This window comes from Aedes albopictus, chromosome 3 (assembly GCF_035046485.1).
Source record: "Aedes albopictus strain Foshan chromosome 3, AalbF5, whole genome shotgun sequence".
Taxonomy (NCBI): Eukaryota; Metazoa; Arthropoda; class Insecta; order Diptera; family Culicidae; genus Aedes; species Aedes albopictus.
This window is the reverse complement of record NC_085138.1, coordinates 31100672-31123162: the sequence shown is the minus strand read 5'-3', so window position 1 is coordinate 31123162 and position 22491 is coordinate 31100672. Positions and strand designations below refer to the sequence as shown.

Here is a 22491-nt window from a genome sequence, read left to right as displayed (position 1 = left end):
TGGATTTTTTTTTTATGGAATTCCAGGGAAAATTCTTGAAGCAAGGCTGCGGAAATAAATTGAATATTCCTGAAAGAACTCGACCTTAAATTCTTAATAGAAATCCTAGAGAAATTACTACAGTAATAAATGAAGAAATTACTGAATAATTGTCTGTGGAAATTTCTGGGGAATATTGGAAATCCTTGGCAAATTTTTTGGAGGAATCTTTGAGGGAATTTTGAAGGAGTTTCTGGGAAATTTCTGACAGAATTTATTAGAAAATTTTTAAAGGAGCTTCCAGATAATTTTTTGAAAGAAAACCAGGGAGAATTCCTGAAGGGTTTCATGGAGAATCCTTAAAGGAATTTCCAGGAAATTTCCTAGAGGAATTTCCAGAAAAAATCCTGAAAGGATTCGTGAGAAAATCTGAATTAATTCTTTTTGAAATCACTAATGGAAATCCTAAAGAAATTCCTAGGAAAATGTCTAGAGGAATTAATGAGGTCATTTCTGAAGAAGTTTTTGGAGAAATTGTTGGAGAAATATCTAGAGAAATTCCTGAGGATATTTTTGAAAGAGTTTTTAGGGAAAATTCTGAAAGAATTTCTGCATTTCTGAAGAAATGGCTGCAGGAATCTCTGATGAATACTTAAACGGATTCTGAGTAAAACCCAGATTACTTTTTTACAAAATTTCTGTTAGAATTTTGAAGTTGAAGTTGCTGGAAAAAAAAATTCTGAAAGAGTTTCTGCGGAAATTGCTTGAGGAACGCTACAGGTAAATTCCTGAAATGGATTGACAAGCCTTTGGAAATAACTCTTCAGAACTTTGTAGGAGGAATTCTTGAGGAAATTTCTTGAGAAATTTTTGAGTAAAAATTCACAAGAGATTTCATGATAAATTCTTGTGCAAGTCTTGGTGAAAATTTTTGAGAATATTTGAAAAACTTTGTTGGTGGTGAAAATTGAAACATTTCCTTAGTAAATCCCCGTAGACTTTTCCGGAAGATCTATCTCAATATTTTTTGGTCGGAGAAATTTGTGAAGCAGTCAATCCTGCTAGAGCTTCAAGAGAAGGATTCCTTCTAGAGAAATTCTTAAGAACTCTGGAGAAATCTCTGAAAAAAAAACATGAGAAAATTTTGAAAATTTATTTTGAGAATTTCTTGTGAATATTAATGGATGAATTCCGACGGCAAATTTCTCATAAAAATTTCCATGGAATCCATGCTAAAAATCCTGAAAGCATCGCAAATAGAATCTGAGTAAAACTCAATTGAAGACTTGCTGGATTACTAGAAGATATCCTGGAAGTAGCTCATGGAATAATCCCGGAAGAATTATCTAGGAATTTTTACTGGCATTATTCCTGTAGGAGTATCAAGGAAAACATTCTGAAAGTTGTTCTTGAAGGAATTTCAAAAGAATACTTGGGGGAATTTCGGAAGGGATTTCGGGAGAAATCCCTGAGTGAATACCCAGAAGGAATCTTTGAGATAACTTCCGGAGGAATCCCTGTATGAGTTCCTAGAGGTATCCCTGAAAAAGTTTTTAGAGGAATAGCTGAGGGAATTCCTGAAGGAATCTTCAGGGAAGTTCCTAGAGGAATCTCTGAGGGAAATTCTATATAAATCCCTCAAGGAATTCATGAAGGAATCCCCGAGTGAGTTTCTAGAGGAATCTCTGAGGTAATTCCGGGAAGAATCCCAAAGGAAGTATTTAGAAGAGTCCTTGAGTGAGTTCTTAGAGGGATTCCTAGTAGAATTCCTCCCTCCAGGACTTTCCACGGGGGTTCCTTTAGGAATTCTCTCAGCGATTCCCTCAGGAATTCTTTCAGGGATTCTTCTACGAATTTTCCAAGAGATTTCTCTAGGAACTCCCTCAAAGAGTCTTTAAGGAATTCCTCAGGGACACCTCAAGGAACACCATAATTGATTTCTCTAGAAATGTCCACAAGGTTCCTTCTGAGAACTCCTGGAATTCCCTAGGAGGTTCCACACGTTTATCCTTCCTCGTACTTCTTTTCTATATCGAATCTCGTTTAAACGGCACAATAAATAAAAGCAATGATTGAATTTGTTTGATTATTCTACTGCGCCAATACAAGTTAGGGGTGTTACAAACTTTTCCAGTAGAGATGAATCACATCATTCGAAGGCTATAGTGAAAGCTTACATCAGTTTGCGCTGATCTACCCTAATGACGATGATGCTGAATTGCACACCAAACACGTGTACCGATTCCCAGGTGCGTCGTTGTTTATTATTACTGCGAAATGTAATTTATGCGTGCCGCTTGGCCACAATTAAAGCACAAATTTCCCACGCACTTGGATAGTGTTTCATTTAAGACTTAATTACACATGACAAACTGCTACAGTCAGTGCATACGGACATTTCTTTCGGCATCAAGCAAACGCCAGCCTCAACTGAGGTATCACAAATATCTGTATCTAATCCAACATTGACGAAGCAATGGACACAACATCCAATCCCTTGTGTCAAACCGCTGCGCGCTCGCTCAAATCTCCTTATCGATAGCGTCGGCGATGCCCTCGCACAGGCCCGGATATTTGGTGCTGCATTTGCCTTCGCACTTGGCGCACGGTTTGCCCTTTTTGTAGATCGGCTTCCCGAGCACGTTGGTGAACGAGTAGTTGCACACGTAGTACACGTAGTTGCGCTTGTTTTCCGGGTTCCAGTACTTGGTGGCGGCGCAGCCCATCCGCGTGATCCGATCGTTGGCCATCAGCGAAAAGTGCCCGATGTGGACGCTGCGAGATGGATGGAAATCGAGAGAGAGAGAAAAAAAAATATGGAACGTATGAATGTGAAACGAGACTTTTGGTTACTTTACTAAGGTGGTGTTTAGCCTGTGGGTGATTTCTTGTCGGAGGGAAAAAAACGAGATTGGAAATTGAAAACTCAAACGGTACACGAAAACATTTGTTTTGATTGCAGTGATTCCATGCTGTATCATTAAGCATTAAAAAGTTGGAATATCTTGCAGAAATGAGTTAAGGTTGTTTTTTTTTTGCTTGTCTCGTACATCAAAGTGTTCTGGAAGGCTACATGTTCACTCAAAAAACGAATTTTCGATAGAAGGCTCGGAGGATCAAGTCATATATACCAATCAACTCTGTTTTGACGAATTGAGATGATGTCTGTATGTGTGTATGTATGTATGTCTGTGCGTAAAAATAGTTCACTAACTTTTCAGGCACTTCCCATTGGCCGATTATTCGGATATTAGCACGAATTGGACCGGAATTTTACCGTATTGTTTGCTGTTAAAAATGGCCCGGATCAGTCAAGGTGTTCCGGAGTTACGGCTCTTTCCAAGATCCGGGCCAGTACCGGTAGAACTGGCCGTATTAAAACTGAACCAAGCCCCGTTATGCGGCTCATCAAACTGCGCTGATTTTTATAACCTTTAGCATGGTTGACGAATTTTGCGCGAAAATCAACACTGGAGGCCAGAAATTCCACGATGTCGGCCCAAAATTTAAGATGTCGACCTCAAGATGGCGACTCACAATTCAAGATGCCGGCAGTTTGATAGAGTTTAAGGCTCTAAAATATGCAATAAGGGTATGTTGGTATGGAGTATGCAAGTTGGTATGGAGACGTTGTCCGGAGCCCAAAAATGGCAAAACTCAAAACTCAAAACGGCTGTATAGTAGAGTTGTAGGCTCTAAAACCATGCAATATGGAAATATTTGGTATGGGGAAGATGTCTGGAGTTCAATAATGGTGAATGGAATAACCAAGATGGCGGTCTAAAATCCAAGATGGCGGCTTCATAATCAAATTGGCATCTGTTTAATGGAGTTTTAAGCTCTAAAACCATGCAATATGGGACTATTATGCCCCACAAACTGAAAATCGCAGCCGAACAAAAGACACAATTCTGATTATTTCTGCAAAAAACGTTTATCTGACCCAAAAATGTAATTTGTAAAAGTCCTTCGAACACTGCCACTGGGGTGAACTATCACGGACATCTTGGTCTACATACAAGGCCTGTCGCAGGGATTTATCAATTAAACTGTCCAGCAATTCCTCCCGATAATTCTCCGTGGGTTTTCCAAGGATTGCTACTAATGGTTCATCTTGTAATTCCTCTAGATTATCCTGTAGAGATTCGAACTAGGACTTCTTCTGCATTTGCTCCCGGTTTTCCTCTCAGAATTGCTCACGGCTTCTGTTCGAGTATTCTTCATAGGGTTCCTCCAGGAATCCAACCCGGGATACTTTCAGGAGTTTCTCTAGAACTCTTTTATGGATTACTCCCTGCGTTACTGCAGGCATTTCTACTGGAATCACTTAAGGAAATTCTGCGATTCGGCGAATCCTGCAGGTTTTTGCGCAGGAGTTCTCCAGGATTTGTTTCTGAATATCCGTTGGAGATTACTTTCACGATTCTTTAAGGCGAAACTGGAAGCATTTTCTCATTTTTTCGGTTTTTGATTTTTTTATTAAATAACGAAGCAATAATTTCAAAATCGGTTTTCGTGCACATGTAGAGTATGAATCAAGGTATCTTCTGAATTTTTTTGAAGTGGAAAATGTTTTCCATTTTTGCAGAAACCATTTTTTTGTGAAATTCCGTTCAAAAATGGTTTTTGCAAAAACGAAAAACATTTTCCACTACAAAAAACAATCAGAAGATACCTCGATCCATACTCTACATGTGCACGAAAACCGATTTTGAAAATATTGCTTCGTTATTTAATAAAAAATCAAAAAGTGAGGAAATGCTTCCAGTTTCGCCTTAATTGATTTAAGAGTATTTCTCGGCATTCCATCAAGGTTGTTTCTGGGACTTCTTCATTGGTTCCACTTGGGATTCCTCTAGCGATTTATTTTTAGTTTTCTTTGGATGTTCATCCTAGATTTCCGTCATTGACACCTTCTAGGATTACGTCAATAATTTTTAAATTTCTCCTGGAATATGAAAAAAAAAATCCTTTGAGTTTCCGTCTAGGATGCATACAGGAATTCCATTAGAGACTCCTCCCTGATCCTCTCTCCAGAGATTCTTTCTTTCGGCATTTTTGCCAGGATTTTCTCAGAGAATTCTCCCGGGATTCTTTCCAGGTCCGTTCATTGATCATTCTCGGGTTTTCTTTAAAAATTTCCCCTAACATTCCTTTATGAATTACCCAAGGATTTTGTCAGGCAGTTCTCCAGGAATTCTTTGCGGAACTCCGTCATCAACTCCTTCTGGGATTCCTTCATAGATTTCTCCCGGCATTCCTTCAAGGAATTCTTCCGAGAGTATTTCACGGATTATTCTCAGGAATGTATCAAGGATTTCTCAAGATTTCCTTTTGGGATACCTCGCGGGCTTCCTTCCAGGATTCCTTCATTGATTTTTCCCAGTTTTTTTTTTTTTTGTAGACGCTCTTCCCGAGATTTACTCAAGGATAATTGCAAAAATTCTTTCGGGATTCCTTTAAAGATATCTTCAGGAATTCTTTCTGACATTCCTCCATTGATTTTTTTTTCCAGGACATCTGCGATTATTTCAGGCATTCCCTCAAAAAAAAGTTTGGTGATACATATGTGGATCCCTTCGGGATTATTTCAGTATTCCTTCGGCATTTCTTACCAGATTTTCCAAATTATTTCATCACCCAAGCAGCACACATGTCACAAAGGAGTGTCGACAGCGCAGGTTTTTGGTTGGACATAGTCATTTTCAAGTTATTCTTACCCAAAGGAAAACATTTTCGGGATCTTTCGGGAATTCTTCTAGAAATTTCTTCAAGAATTTCTTGAGGAGTTCCATTCCATTTATTGAAGGAGTTCCTTTGAGAATTCATTATGTGTTCCTTCAGGGATTTTCCCTGGAATTTCATCAGAAATTCCCACAGATGGTTCCTAGCGAATTCTTTTCAGAGTTCTATCAAGAGTTCCTTCAGCAGCTCTTTCGGGAATTCCTTCGAAAATTCCCATAGAGGTTCCCTTGGAAATTGCTCTAGGGATTCTTTTCGGAATTCGTCAAGGGCATCTTTTGAAAATTCTTCAAGGTGTTCCTGGAGAAATTTCACTTCGCGGATTCCTAGAGGACTTCTTGCGAGAATACCTCCGGAATTTCCGTTAGAAATCCCTCAATTATTTCCATCGGGAATTTCCCGAGGTACTCCTTCTGAAAGTCCTTTATGAAATCCATTGAGATTTCCTTCAGATGATCCTCAAGGAATTACTTTAGGAGTCCCCTCGGGAATTCCTTAATGAATCCCCTCAGGTAATTCAACTGAAAATTTTCTACAAGTTCCTTTGTAAACTCCTCCAGGAGTTCCTTTAAAAAACCTCCAATTATTCCCTTGGGAATTCCGCCTGTAATTCAATCGACCATTCCTCCAGGAGTTCCATTACGAAGTCCTCCTGGTTTTCCTCCAGGTATTCCATCGGAACCTCCTCCAGGAATCCCTGCGAGAATTTCTTGAGATATCCCTTCGAGAATTCCATCAGGGTTTTCTTTGGGAATTCCTTCAGGTATTCCGTCAGGAATTCCTCCAGCATTTCCATTGAAAATTCTTCCATGCATTGCGTTTTGAATTCCTTTAGCAGTTCTATCGGTTGTTCCTGCAGGAGATTCTTCGGAAATTTCTCTAGGAGTTCCTCCGGGAATTCTTTCAGTAGTTTCTTCGGAAACTCCTCAAAAAGTTTAATCGAAAAATCCTTCACGAAATTTCTCTAGGAGTTCCTTTGGGAATTCCTCCAGGACTTCCTTCAAAAATTCCTCCAGGTATTGCTTCAGAAATTCCCTCTGAAGAAAACAATGAAGGAACTCCTAGTAGAATTCCTAATGGAACTCCTTAAGGAATTCGTGATTTAATTCCTATAAGAATTTCCGATAAAACTTGTGGAATAATTCGCAATAAAATTTCTGAAGGAATTTCCAAAGGAACTGATGAAGAAATAAAGTTGTTCAATTAAGTTGTTGGAAGAATTGCAATTGAAATACTTGGAGCAATTTCCGTTGGAAATCCTGGAGAAATTTTTATTTGAACTCCTTCATGATTTTCCGATAAAAGACTCGGCGGAATTGGGAGTGGGGCTCCAGGAAAATTTCCAATGAAATTCATTTAGAGATTTAATAGACCCCTGGAATTCCCAGAATTACTCGTAGAGAAAATCCCAATGAAACTCTTCGAGGAATTGCCAATTAAAATTCTTGAGGATTTTTTATTGGAACTCCTTTCGTAGAGCTATTCAAAGAGTTATTTCTGGGGAAAACAATAAGTAAATTCATGCAAGAATTGCTTATGAAACAACTGCAGGACTTCTGAATGGATATTGTGAATTAAATTCAAATTGTTTCCTAGACGAATTAAGAATGGATGTCCTTGAAGCACTCCTGTAGGAATTATAAAAAAAAGTCTTAAAAAAACTCACCAATACAAATTCAAGTAGAATTTCTAAATAGATTTTCAACGGAGTTCCCTATGCAGCTCCTAAAGCAATTATCGAAAAAAATCTTTGAAGCATTCTCAGAAAAACTCTTGGAGAAATCCTGTTGAAATTTGGAATGAAACTCCTGTAGGAATTTTCGAAGAAACTCCTGGTGAGATTCTCAAAGAATCTTTCGGAGGAATCTACGAAGGGATTGTCAAAAAACTTCTGGAGTATTTGTTGAAGGAACTCTTGGAGTAATTGTTAGACAATATTCTTAAAGAAACTCCCAAAGAAATTTCCGAAAGAATTTACGCAGATATTCTCGTAGAAACTTCTGAAATAGTTGTCTAAAGAACTCATAAAGAATTCCATGTGGAACTCCAGACTAAATTGTCGAGAATTATTTTGAAAAAAAAATCATCTAAGAGGAGTTGTCGATGTATTTCATGCAGGAATCTCTTATGGAAATCCTGAGATAATTCTCTAAAGAACTTATTGATATACTTCAGATGGAACACCTGGAGACATTTTAAGAAACTAAAACACCCCAAGAAAATTTTTAAGGAACTTTAGGAGTAATTGATCCGTAGATTTCTTCATTCTCAAATGAAACACGTTGGAAATACTGGAATAATTTCCGATGGAACCCCTGAAGAAATCACATATGTAATCCCTGAAGAAATCACCATGAAACTTCTGGAGGAAACTGTTGAACTGTTGGAGATATTCTCGAAGAAATCTCTCAAAGAACTCCCAATAGAACTCCTAAAAGAATTCTTGATGGAATTTCCAATAAAATCCCTGAAGGAATTATCGATGTAACTCCTGGAGGAATTTTCCATGAAACTCTGGAGAAAACTTGTGATGGAGCTCCTGCTGATGGATTTCGTGGAGGAATTCTCTATGGAAATCCCGGAGGAATTCGGGATGGAACTCCTGGGGGATTTTTAAAAAGTATCTGGAGTAATTATTAAATGATTTATGAAACAAATTCCCAATAAAACCTTTGAAAAAAGAAATCCTGAAAATTTTTTGGAGAAACTACTAAAGAAAATTTATTTAAGAACTTTCTTTTTCTATGAACTCCGGTAGTGATTACCGAAAAAAAAAACTATTAAAATAATTCCAAATTCAACTCATTGCGAAATTTCTTATGGAACTCCCAACTCCTGTGGAATTTTCGAAGCGTCTTCCAGAGGAATCTCCAAACTCAAACCTGCTCTGACGTGACTCTTTTGTGACATGTGTGCTGCTTTAGTATGGATTATGCTCAAGCATGGAATGGATCCACCCGCTCTACATTCAAAAACATTACCTCCCCCCACGGATACTCACCCTTCGCCCACCTTCCGGTACGAGTCCACCACGGTCTGATTGGTATCGACATACTCCTGCCACCATTTGTTGGTCAGGTCCTGAATGGCACGCGTCACCTCCACCGTGATGTTGTTCGGTTTGGACTTCCGTGCGATGTTCTGGCCGGCGTGGCGATATTGCTCCGTCGCCCGGCAGTCATCGTGGGAATACAGACAGGTGCGCGTATTGTACTCGGCCAGCTTGGCCAGCTCGTCGTTCCATACCTGCCCGCCGCGGGGGTGAAGCAAAAGATAATCCAAATCAAAACCATCGTCATCATCGATTGGTTGCGGAAAAAGTGCCCCCCATTCCACCATCCCACACTACCTACCAGAACGGCCATCCGTTCGGCCGAAGCGAATCCTTCCATTTTGCCGTTGGCCAGTTCACTTCTCAGACTGTTGTGCAAGTCGAGAATCATGTCCCGCAGCTTGTCGTCCATGGGGATCACCTCGGTGTTGGACGGGCAAGCCGGGCCGAAATCATCCGTGGCATTGCAGCCGATGTGCAGGTGGTCGGTTTTGCACAGCAGTGGATCGCAGTAGTCCGTTTGGGATGCGACCAAGCCCAGCAGACAGGAAACAACCATCAGCGACAGCATCAGACCTGGAAACGGAAGGAAACACTCAGAATGTGGTAGAGACCATAGGTCAAAAGGATGAAAGGTCGAATGGCAAAACGTCGAGTTATACATTCAGGTAGTTCATATTTTAGAACGGATTCATCGAAATTCAAACAACAAAATTAAAGGCATTCATTTTGATTCCAGATGAGTTGAAGATTTCTGCAGATGGGTAGCTTGAACATGCTTAATATTGTTGATATCAATAAGTCAGTTACTAGGTCAGTTTCAATATTTTAATCTCTGAAAAAATCATGATTTAGTATATTGAAATAATTCTTCATATTTCTGTTTTTTTTTTGACCGGAATTGTTAAGGAATTATTGGACGATAACTTATGACAGATTATAGGAGGAATCTTAGTTGAGACTTTAGTATCTTGTCAATCGCTTCGACATCAGATGGCGGGTATGAGAAACCTGACAAAAGTAGGACTCCACTAAAAAGTACCATACCGCATGTTACGAATGCGAAGCGTGAAGTACATTTGAATCCACACAATTTGGAACGAATTCCTTTCCAATACACCTAACCAAATTCGAACAACCATGGTTGGTGTTTTTGGACTCCACACTGAATAGGCTCAGTGTACCAGTTATGGCTATAGTACCTCAAATTCGCCATAGTTGATTTTCAACCTTTAAAGATACAAATCAACAAGAAAAATTCCGTGAACAATAGATCACGATCACAAAAGATGATTGCAATCATTCAAACTTCACAATTTGCTCAAATTATGGTAGAAATAAATCATTTTTCTTAACTTTTCGGCCTCCTTGCACCCTACTTCGCCATAGTGTACCAGTTACCTATGGCAAATCCCATAAAGAATGCATGTAAATAGTGGAACCCAGATTAACAAATGTACCCATAACTGGTACAGGGTTCCTATCATTGGCACACGCCGTAATAAATACTAAAAGCAGTTTTGGCTTCGGTTTTTTATTTTTCCTGTAAAGTATGAAAACTTATCAATCATTTGACTTATTGTTTACATTCGTCGGTCTTCTTCTTATTTTTGTAGAAATGGTTTTTCTTAGGTGGTGCGATAACTGGTACAGGCACCCTACCTCCCGGGTTAGTATTTTGCCACTCAAATTCCTTTGATCCTAAACTTGCTCTTGCGAAGCTTATATATTTTTCTTTTCTTTTTTTTTCTTTTTTTATCTGTATTAACGAGATTTTTACACCTAGGCTAGTTCATCTCGGGACCCACGCTTTACTTCCCTTCCGAAGGAAGAACTCACAATTTGTGAGTTTGTTGAGAGTGAGATTCGATCCCAGGTCCTCGGTGTGATAGTCATGTGCTTTAACCATCACACCAGGTTCGCTCCACCTTATATTATTCTGATCATCACTTGATTGGATAATTCCAAGGATAATTCAATTCTTCAAAAGAGTTGATACTTAGAATCGTTAAAGTTAAAAATCATTGAATCTTTCGAACTTTTTCTCACTCTACAGATACAAATTCATCTGTATTATACAGATTTTTGAGCATCCGTTCAGATTTCGTTTTATATAAAACTAGCTGAGTTTCAAATACAGGTGGCACAGATAAACATTGCAAACCACTAGTTGTCTCTTTTGTTCTACCGCTGATCAAATGCAACTCAATTAGTGACGTCACTCATTGAGTTGCATTTGATCAACGGTAGAACAAAAGAGACAACTAGTGGTTTGCTATGTTTATCTGCGCCAACTGTATATGTACCTCATTGCCGGCAAACGTCGTAAATACTGCCTGCCTACTGTGTTTTTTGACATACAGCTTCATAGGGACGTCCCCCGCAAAATAATGTGTATGGGAGCCCCCCGTTCCAAAGACCGGAGAGAGGTCTCATACCAAGCTAAGAACCTTTCCCGGCCCCAACAGCACCCACATACAAAATTTCACACCGATCGGTCCAGTAGTTTTCGAACCCATAGCGGTTAGGCAGACAGACAGACAGACAGACAGATTTTTCAAAAAATCATCCGGCATCCCTGGTTGGCACACCGCATCCCTTCGCAACGGTACCGTGAAACGATTATGGGTTTCGTCATCCTGATCATCGTCGATTCATCATCGCGATAGCTGTGGACGAGAGTGCTGCTGGATTCAGTAAGTATTTGGTCTAGTCCCATCGCAAGAAGAATACCACGCCAATTGTGTTGTCAATCGGAAGATTGTGCTGACGCCAACATTTGGTGGCTCCAGAGAGGAGGAGCTACTCCTCCTAATCCTTGAAGAAATTTCAGGAGGAAAGCAATTTCCGAGAATTTTCTAAAACCACTCTTGAAGCAATTTCGAAAGCAATCCATGAAAGGTTATTCATGTAAGTTCTTGGGAAAATGCTGTGTATCTCTAGAATAATATGTGTAAGAATTTCTGGAGGAATTTCTGAAAGCATTCCTTGATTTTCTGAAAGAATCTTGAGAAGGATTTCTGAACGAAAGTCAGGCAGGATTCTTCGAAGGAATTTATGGAGAAATTTCGGAGAAATTTGTCCTAAAGAAATCCTTGGAGAACTTCAAAAAACTCCTTAGGATTGTTTATGTGAAATGACGGATGAATTAAACGATCCCTGGAACAATTTCATGGAGGAAGTTTTTCTATATGAAATATTCGGTAAAGTTCAGGGGGAATCTTAGAAGAACTTCTCAAGGCAGCTCTGTAGATATTTCAGAATGGAAAAACAAAATTCAGAAGAAATCCCTGGTGGAATTTTCAGAGTATTTCCTAGACAATTTTCAGCAGAATCGATGGAGTATTTCCTGAAGTGATCAATGGAGGGCTTACAAAATACTTGTTCAAATTACTGATGAAAATCAAAGATAAAGTGCATTCGAAGGATTCCGGAGGAATTTCTTAAAGAATTATGGGGAGAATTTCCTGATTATGTTAAGAAATTCCTTCAACAATTTCTAAAGGCATCCAAAGACGACGGTTTCAAGGACGAGGGTTCCTCAAATCCGTGGATGAATTTCAAAAGGAACCCCTGGAGGATTTTCTAAAGGATGCATGGGCGAAATTTCTTAATAAATCCCAGGAGGATTTTCTTGAGTAATCACTGGAAGAATTGATTAAATTGAACTTTGGAGGCATTTCTGAAGCAATTCCTTGAAAGTTTTTTAGGGGGATCCATAAGTTCCATTCCATGAGTTGGAAATTCAAAAATTATGGAATAATCTTTAGAAATATTTTGGACGGAAACAGGATTGAGATTTTTTGTTAAAGAAATTCATGGATGCACCATCCTAGAGCAGACTTTCTAACAGAATAATGTCCAAAGGAACTCCTAGTGTTTCAATGAATCCATGGAATAATTTATGATGGAATCAAGGGATGATTTTATGAAGGAAACTTTGGAGGAGTTTTTCGAATTTGTGAAATAATTTGTTAAAGGAATCTTTGGAAGATTTTGTTAAGAAGACCACGAATAAATTTCTGAAGTAGTTCTGATTCTGCTTCCCTAATGGAATTGCTGGAGGAAGTTCTGAAACAATTATTCAAAAAATTTCTGAACGTGTCCTTGAAGGAACTTCTGAAAGAATCTATGTTGGCATTTCTGAATAAATCCACGAAAAGTTTTCTAGGGGAATTCTTGAAGAAATTCCTGGAAGAATTTCTTTAGACGATTGATCGAAGGAATTCATGGACGATTTTAGGAAAGGAAGTGTTCGGGAGGCTTTTCTAATGTCATTTGTGGAACAATTTTTTAAGCAATCCTTGAAAGGTTTTCTAAAGAAGTGTTGACAAAATGATGGTGTCTCTAGAATAATATGTGCAAGAATGCCTGGAGGAAACTCTAAAAGAATCATTTTCTGTAAGAATTCCTTGAGGAATTTCTGAATGATTGTCAGTAGTGGGAATGCCAGATGATTTTTTGAAAAATGTGTATCAATCTTTTCTATAATTTGTATCTTATATAAAATGTGGGAGAAAAATCTGTATCTCATGCAAATATTAAAAAAAACCCTATAGCTCAAAAATCTGTATTTCATATAAAACAATATCGTTATGGAAGCTGAAAAATCTGTATAATTACATCCCCGGTCAGGAGGCTTCTTCGAAGGAATTCATGGAGATTTTTTGAAAGAATCTATGAATTTCTTTATCCTTAAGAAACTTTCTAAAAAAATATAAATGATTTTTCCACAATTGATGAATTGAAAAATTTGTTTAGAATTCCTGGAGTAATCTCTGACGAAGTCCATGGAAGTTTTTCTAAAGAAACTTTTCGGTAAATTCCTGCTGAAGAATCTTAAAAAAACTTCTCAAGGAATCTCTGTAGATATTTCAGAATGGGAAAAAATCGGAAGGAATCTCTGGTAGAATCCTATGTAGAGGTTCTACACCGTTAGGCCGAAAGCCGTTAGGCCGAATGCCGTTAGGCCGAATGCCGTTAGGCCGAATGGGTCGTTAGGCCGAATGGCAACTGGAAGGTAAGAAACTGTTTAATGTTTGAGGGAAACGGTGTTTGACCTTTAAATTTTGGTTGGCTTTGAATGGTTAATTGAATAAACACATTAATAGTTTTTCGCGTTTTAAAGTCTAAATTATAGTTACACCGGAAATAAATTCAGAGTTCCAGTACGAACATGATTAACAAGATTAAGTGCAACTGAATCAAGTTCTCTAAAACTTAGAAAGAACAGCCTATGTTTAAAAGAAGGAAAAATCTTCGATGAAAAAGTTGTTAGCTTATAGTGAGTATAAAAGTAATACATATTACGAAAAAACACCCTATGTTCAGAAGAAGGGAAAACTCTGTTGAGGGCTGTAATCCTCATAATGAGGCACGGGAGCCCACAGCAACGGAGGAAACGACGACGCCAGTGTAGCGAAGGACGGAAATGAACCAACTCCCACGCTGAGGGAAGGTAATGATGCCATTCACCAGCTCAAAACCGACAAAGCAGCTTGTAAGGATGGTATCGCAGCTGAACTCATCAAGATGGGCCCAGATAAGTTGGCCACCTGTCTGCATCGACTGATAGTCAGGATCTGGGAAACCAAACAGCTACCGGAGGAGTGGAAGGAAGGGGTAATCTGCCCCATTCACAAGTAAGGCGACCATTTGGAATGTGAGAACTTTAGGGCGATCACTATTTTGAATGCTGCCTACAAAGTGCTATCCCAGATCATCTTCCGTCGTCTGTCACCTAAAACAAATGAGTTCGTGGAAAGTTATCAAGCCGGCTTCTTCGACGGCCGGTCGACAACGGACCAGATCTTTACCGTACGGCAAATCCTCCAGAAATGCCGTGAATACCAGGTCCCAACGCATCACCTGTTCATCGACTTCAAAGCGGCATACGACAGTATCAACCGCGCAGAGCTATGGAGAATCATGGACAAAAATGGCTTTCCTGGGAAGCTGACTAGACTGATTAAAGCAACGATGGACGGTGTGCAAAACTGCGCAAGGGTTTCGGGTGAACTATCTAGTTCATTCGAATCTCGCCGGGGACTGCGACAAAGTGATGGACTCTCATGCCTACTCTTCAATATCGCTCTGGAAGGTGTGATGCGACGAGCCGGGCTCAACAGCCGGGGAACGATTTTCACAAAATCCGGACAATTTGTGTGCTTTGCGGACGACATGGACATTATTGTCAGAACATTTGGAACGGTGGCAGAGCTGTACACCCGTCTGAAACGCGAAGCAGCAAAGGTCGGACTGGTGGTGAATGCCTCAAAAACAAAGTACATGCTGGTAGGCGGAACCGAACACGACCGGATCCGTATGGGTAGTAATGTTACGATAGACGGAGATACTTACGAGGTGGTGGAGGAATTCGTCTACCTCGGATCCTTACTGACGGCTGAGAACAACGTGAGCCATGAAATTCGGAGGCGCATCATCAGCGGAATTCGGGCCCACTACGGGCTCCAGAAGAAACTGCGGTCGAAAATGCACTATGTACAAAACGCTAATAAGGGGCTGTCCATAAACCACGTGGTCATAGGGGGGGGTTTCGGCCAATGACCATTTTGTATTGACAAATAAAAAAATTTGTATGGACTAATGACCACGCGGGGAGGGGGTTGAAAAGTCCCAAAAAATGACCCCGTGGTTTATGGACAGCCCCTAAGACCGGTGATCCTCTACGGGCACGAGACATGGACCATGCTCGAGGAGAACCTACAAGCACTCGGAGTTTTCGAGCGACGCGTGCTAAGAACGATCTTCGGCGGCGTACAGGAGAACGGTGTGTGGCGGAGAAGGATGAACCACGAGCTCGCTGCACTTTACGGCGAACCCAGCATCCAGAAGGAGGGCAAAGCCGGAAGGATACGGTGGGCAGGGCATGTTGCAAGAATGCCGCACAACAAGCCTGCAAAGCTGGTATTTGCAACTGATCCGGTTGGCACAAGAAGGCGTGGAGCACAGAGAGCACGATGGGCGGACCAGGTGGAGCGTAACCTGGCAAGCATTGGGCACGACCGAGGATGGAGAGTGGCAGCCACAAACCGAGTATTGTGGCGTACTATTGTTGATTATGTCTTGTCTTAATGATGTTGAACAAATAAATGTATATACCTAGGTATAACAGAGTGAGCTGTAGCCCAATATCAAATAATTTGGGATCATTTAACCCAGGTTTAGGCTTCATGACACTACACTTTCAATTATAACTAGAATAACAATTACACATTTTTCACTCAAGGAAAACATTAGGTTTGATTGATCATTAAACGATTTTTTAGCGATATGGTTCGGGTGCACTTTTTAGTTTCACAAGCACTGGATGAATGGTGCTTTGAGGGATGTTTTGTACAATCCAATAAAAATCACTGTTCATGGGTATCATTCGTAAAAACTTTCTGATTTTGATCATTTAGGTAGGATACTTTAGATATGTTGCCCCTTTCGACATTTCATCCATTCGACGTTTTGTCAATCAACCGATCCAAATATTGCACCGAACACCGACAAGCACAAACTCATACACAAACCAGCACACTTACGGCTCACACTGATTTCCATCTTTTGAATCTCCGCTCCTTAAATGAACGTATAAAACAGTTTGACTAGAAGGTGACGGCTACGAAATCCTAGGAAAACTCGACGTCGTCGGTTGATTATAGTTTAGGCACTGGAATTAGTGCGTTGATTGATTTGCTTCTTATAGTGCTTCCCACGTTCCCAGGCGACCGACGATGACGACGACGGGGGAAAAAGGAAGATCCTCCCCAGCAAGTAGCCCATTGAATGGAAATGGCCTATAGTCTCCTAAAACATCAAATCCGGCTGACTTAGAAACGAGACTATTGAATGATGATCGCGTCTAGGGGAAAAGGTTCCCACCATTGATTGAGTGCAGCATCGCCGTCGCCGGTCCGACCGCATGACGCATTTTTCATGATGCCTCCGGGGGGCGCTTTTCGACACCTGCATTCAAGTTGATCGATTACATGCTGGGGCGTCTCACGTCGTCGTTGAGAGGGAAAATTGAATAAATTTGAAACCCTAAGGTAATGGAAAACCGTTGTTAGAAGATGGTGCCGATTAAGGTGAAGTTATGACGAAGCCACATCTAGAATTTTCAAGAGCACAAATCTGAAGAACCGAATGTCGGTTTGCGCTGAAAAGTTGATCGATTGGTCATCACCAGCGGGCAACCAATCGATCAACTTTTCAGTCCAAACCGACATTCGGTTCTTCAGATTTGTGCTTTTGAAAATTCGAGTTGTGGCTTCGTCATATCTTCACCTTAAGGTGTACGTGGAAGCTTCAATCAAGTGGCACTGATATGGGGATCGATCCTGGAAAGTTTTTTGTGCGAAGCAAATGGGATAATTTGAAAATAATAAGGTGTAAACTTGATTGAAGATTATAATCAAAGTAGAATACAAGGGCTAGGTGACTGTTCGTGAACGTGTGCCCGGAAATTATTTATAAACAATGTTGAACTGTTGGTGCTGAGACTGTAGCTGCGTGAGTAAGAACTATATTGTTAACAGGCTGTCTCGGCACATGTTGTATTTCCATGCAGAACGCTTATTAATATGCGAAACTTAACATGCGAGGGGAACACGAGGCACTTTTCGAATGCCTTTACTCGACACTTGACTTCGTTCTTGATTCAGCATGTGCTGTTTTGTTGATATTCTGGTCCACAAACAAAGTGCGAATTTACATTGCGTGTCAAGTGGTTTACTACCTGAATTCAATTTATCACAACTACCTTTACCTGCGTTAATTTGTCTATATGGTGTTCAGGTCAATATAACCCGGATCACACTTTTGAGATGATAAGGCCGCAGTGTACTGATTGCCACATAAATAAAAAGAAACATAGCTGTGGGTGCGATCGTCTGACGAGATGTAACTTGGTGAAATCTTTCTGATTACATACATACATTTATTTGTTCAACATCACATTTAAGACAAGATATACCGCATTTAGTTCAGCACTGGACTGCGAACTGCGACTTCATAAGTGCGAAAACGTAAATAAAAGTGCGCGTTTGCATCAAATCAGGTTGATGTCTTCGGCGCACTATTTCTTCAATCTATGGTGAACAAGTGCTCTGAAGAAACCGAGTTGATTTGATGCAATCGCGCACTTTTATTAGCGTTTTCGCACTCGTGAAAACTAGTGCGATAGTCCAGTGGTGAACTAAATGCGCTATATAATCAACAATAGTACGCCACAATACTCGGTCGCGCCCAATGCTCGCCAAGTCACGCTCCGCCCATCGTGCTCTCTGCTCTCTACGCCTTCTTGTGCCAACCTGATCAGTTGCAAACACCAGCTTTGCAGGGTTGTCGTCCGGCATTCTTGCAACATGCCCTGCCCACCGTATCCTTCTGGCTTTTGCCACCTTCTGAATCCTGGTCTAAAAAAGACGCGGACACCGTCTTCAGCCAGAGGCTGTACAGACTGAACGAAACTTAACATTAGACAACGGACACACGGAGCATGCATCAGTGGATACGGAGAAGAAACTATTCTCACGAAAAGTTTCATCACCCGGAGCGGGAATCGAACCCTCACCCCATTGCATGGTGCGATTAGAAGCTTGGTGACCCTAACCGCACGGCTACGAGACTCCACCACTTCGCCGTAAAATGCAGGGAGCTCCTGGTTCATCCTTCTCCGCCACACACCGTTCTCCTGCACACCGCCGAAGATCGTTCTTAGCACGCGTCGCTCGAAAACTCCGAGTGCTTGTAGGTCCTCCTCGAGCATGGTCCATGTCTCGTGCCCGTAGAGGATCACCGGACTTATTAGCGTTTTGTACATGGTGCATATGGTGCGTGGGTGAATCTTTTTCGACCGCAGTTTCTTCTGGAGCCCGTAGTAGGCCCGACTTCCGCTGATGATGCGCCTTCGAATTTCACGGCTCACGTTGTTGTCAGCCTTCAGTAAGGATCCGAGGTAGACGAATTCCTCCACCACCTCGAAAGTATCCCCGTCTATCGTAACATTACTACCCAGACCGATTCGGTTCCGCCTACCAGCATGTTCTTTGTTTTTGAGACATTCACCACCAGTCCGACCTTTGCTGCTTCGCGTTTCAGGTGGGTGTACAGCTCTGCCACCGTTCCAAATGTTCTGGCGATAATGATCATGTCGTCCGCAAAGCACACAATTGACCGGACTTTGTGAAAATCGTTCCCCGGCTGTTGAGCGATGTTGAAGAGTAGGCATGAAAGTCCATCACCTTGTCGCAATCCCCGGTGCGATTCGAATGAACTGCATAGTTCACCCGAAACCCTTACGCAGTTTTGCACACCGTCCATCGTTACTTTAATCAGTCTAGTCAGCTTCCCAGGAAAGCCGTTTTCGTCCATGATTCGTCATAGCCCTGCGCGGTTGATACTGTCGTATGCCGCCAGGTGATGCGTTGGGACCTGGTATTCACGGCATTTCTGAAGGATTTGCCGTACGGTAAAGATCTGGTCCGTTGTTGACCGGCCGTCGATGAAGCCGGCTTGATAACTTCCCACGAACTCATTCGTTTTCGGTGACAGACGACGGAAGATGGTCTGGGATAGCACTTTGTAGGCAGGATTCGAAATGGCAGCCTATTTATTGCACCCATAAATAAATAGAAACGCTCCATAGAAAATCAAAAAGCGCTCCATAAAGAATGAACATATGTTCCATGAAAATGTGCAATGTTACCCATAAATTATTGGAAATGTTCCATACTTTATAAAAAATGTACCGGTAAAACATAAAATTTTCTCATTTAAAATGAAATTTTGCACCAATAAACAATACTGAAATGCTCCATAATAAAATACAAATGCTCCATAGAAAAATGCAAATGCTCCATAAAAAATTAAAGTTGTACCCATAGAAAATTGAATATTGCTCCATAGAAAAATTAAATTGCGCCATAAAAAATTGAAATTGCACCACAGAAAAAAGATGAATTCTCCATAAGTATTATCAAACTGCACCATAGAAAATATGAATTGCTCCATGAAAAATTGAAAATCGTCCATAGATAGCATATTCTCATAATTTAATTCGACAGGGCTGAATTGCTTTACATTGCACTGCTATAGTGGTGCAAATGATTACAATTATGGAGAATTTTCAATTTTTTATGGAGCAAATTGTTTTTTATATGGTGCAGTTTGATGATACTTATGGAGCGTTTTTCTATTTTATATGGTGCAATTTCAATTTTTTATGGTGTAATTTGATTTTTCTATGGAGCAATATTCAATTTTCTATGGGTACAATTTTATTTTTTATGGAGCATTTGCATTTTTCTGTGGAGAATTTGTATTTAATTGTGGGGCATTTCAGTATTATTCATTGATGCAAAATTTCAATTTTAATGAGAAAATTTTATGTTTTACCGGTACATTTTTTATAAAGTATGGAACGTTTTCAATTATTTATGGGTAACATTGCACATTTCCATGGAACATATGTTCATTCTTTATGGAGCGCTTTTTTATTTTCTATGGAGCATTTGCAATTTGTTATGGTTGCAATAACCTTTTGCCATTCGAAATAGTGATCGCCCTGAAGTTCTCACATTCCAAATGGTCGCCTTTCTTGTGAATGGGGTAGATTACCCCTTCCTTCCACTCCACCGGTAGCTGTGCGGTTTCCCAGATCCTGATTATCAGCCGATGCAGACAGGTGGCCAACTTTTCTGGGCCCATCTTGATGAGTTCAGCTACGATACCATCCTTACCAGCTGCTTTGTTTGGTTTTGAACTGGTGAATGACATCCTTAATTTCCCTCAGCGTGGGAGTTGATTCACCGTGGCCGTGGTCTCCTGTACCTACGTTGTCCACGCCATTCAGGTGCTGATCGAAGTGCTGCTTCCACCTTTCGATCACCTCCCGTCCGTCCGTCAAGAGGCCTCCGTCTTTATCCCTGCATATTTCGGCTCGCGGCACGAAGCCGTTGCGGGATGCGTTGAGCTTCTGATAGAACTTCCGTGTTTCTTGGGAACGGCACAGCAGTTCCATTTCTTCACACTCCGCTTCTTCCAGGCGGCGCTTTTTCTCCCGAAAGAGGCGGGTCTGCTGTTTCCGCTTCTGTTAGTAATGTTCCACGTTCTGTCGAGTCCCTTGCTGCAGCATTACCGCCCTCGCTGCGTTCTTCTTCTCCAAAACCGTTCTGCACTCTTCGTCGAACCATTCGTTCCGTCGATTCCGTTCCACGTACCCGATGGTGCTCTCTGCTGCGTCGTTGATGGCTGCTTTCACTGTACTCCAGCAGTCCTCTAGAGGGGCCTCATCGAGCTCACCCTCGTCTGGCAACGCGGCTTCGAGATTCTGCGCGTATGCTGAGGCGACAACCGGTTGTTTCAGTCGCTCTAGGTTGTACCGTGGCGGTCTGTGCTGTGCCTACATCTGTTTTACATCAATATAAATTCTTTACCGTTAGCAGACCACCCTGCTTCATACAGTTCATGAAACTGCAACATAAATCTTTTACCGAAACCTAAAGCATGTCGTATCCACTCGAGGTGACAGACCCGAACCATACCCAGGTCAATTTACATTTCACAGCGTGAGAACAGAAATGCGAACGAACTGCAATGTAACAGTCAGCAGTATGCATTCTATTTTACTTAACCCATCTGATTCCTATTAACGACACACAACTAACTGACTAGCACAGCGCAACTCTATCTGTCCCTCTCTATATCTCTATATACTTTAAACGTGTAAGTGAGGATCGATACATATTTGATCGATCCCGAAATTCATGTAACCTAGCAAGTAAGATTGGTTGAAATAAAACATTCATTCAAAACCGAACCACCAAAGTATCCGCTGGTGACGACAAGTCCCCACACCCGGTACCGTACATTGTTGATGACGGAGAGTTTTGGGCGCAGTTTGACTATCACCAGATAGTGGTCGGAGTCGATGTTGGCACCACGATAGGTCCTGACGTCGATAATGTCGGAGAAGTGCCGTCCCTCAATCAGAATGTGGTTGATTTGAGATTCCGTCTACTGTGGTGATCTCCTGGTGTAACGATAAGGGAGGCTGTGTTGGAAAAAGGTGCTTCGTATGGCCATATTTTTTGAGGCGGCGAAATTAATGTCGTAGGCCGATTTCGTTCGTCTGCTGGTGGGCGCTGAACTTACCAATCGTCGCACACTGTTGCGGATGGCCCAAAAACGTGATCGAAATTGTTTTGACCATGAAAACATGATTTTTGATCTTTGGTGTCTTCAGCAAAGTTTTTCTATAAAATAAGCCCTAATTTATAAAAACATCAGTTTTGTGATTAATCCCCCTAAAAGTTAGAAACGATTTCTATCTTTTTTATTTGTAAACTAAAAAAATATGTTTGTTCAGAGAAGTTGTAGACAATTTTACTAGAAATAACTTTGCCGAACATACAAAATTTCTATCTTTTGATTTGTATGTACATTTGAGGCGTTTTTTATGAAGCACCCCTAAAAATCAGTTTTTTGCTTATAACTTTTTCTACGCATTTTTCACAATTTCCAAATGTTCTAGCAAATGTTTTGCCTTATTAAAACGCGTAACTTTCTCGAAGAAAGTATATATCTATCTCTCATATTTATCATTTTATTGAAAATTTTTCTTTAAAAAATGCTCATGTTTGACATGCCCATTTGTTAACTTTCGCACGTTTTCGCAGACCAGGATTTTCACATTTGAAAATATGGAA

General features: G+C 40.8%; 1 protein-coding gene across 2 annotated transcripts; it reads right to left on the bottom strand.

Moving 5' to 3' along the window:
• Window positions 1-2410: 2410 nt before the first annotated feature.
• Window positions 2411-16468, bottom strand: LOC109407076 (antigen 5 like allergen Cul n 1). Of its 2 annotated transcripts, none has more exons than XM_019680100.3 (4): window positions 16324-16468; window positions 9075-9349; window positions 8723-8967; window positions 2411-2754 (listed from the first exon to the last, which is right to left on the bottom strand). In XM_019680100.3, the coding sequence occupies exons 1-4, from the start codon at window positions 16340-16342 to the stop codon at window positions 2502-2504; spliced, it is 792 nt and encodes a 263-aa protein (XP_019535645.2). In that variant the 5' UTR covers window positions 16343-16468; the 3' UTR covers window positions 2411-2501. The 2 variants fall into 2 exon arrangements, with proteins under 2 accessions (XP_019535645.2, XP_029722970.1); XM_029867110.2 differs by having other exon boundaries at window positions 16312-16456.
• Between the last annotated feature and the right edge of the window lie 6023 nt (window positions 16469-22491).

What these genes read in the sequence shown, in the direction of transcription:
- LOC109407076 (XM_029867110.2), bottom strand. Translation starts at nt 16,342, where the DNA reads ATGGAAATCAGTGTGAGCCGTAAGTGTGCTG. An exon ending in CCGAACGGATGGCCGTTCTG is followed by an intron (nt 8,968 to 9,074) that starts GTAGGTAGTGTG and finishes CGCGGCGGGCAG; the next exon opens with GTATGGAACGACGAGCTGGC. An exon ending in TACCGGAAGGTGGGCGAAGG is followed by an intron (nt 2,755 to 8,722) that starts GTGAGTATCCGT and finishes TCCATCTCGCAG; the next exon opens with CGTCCACATCGGGCACTTTT.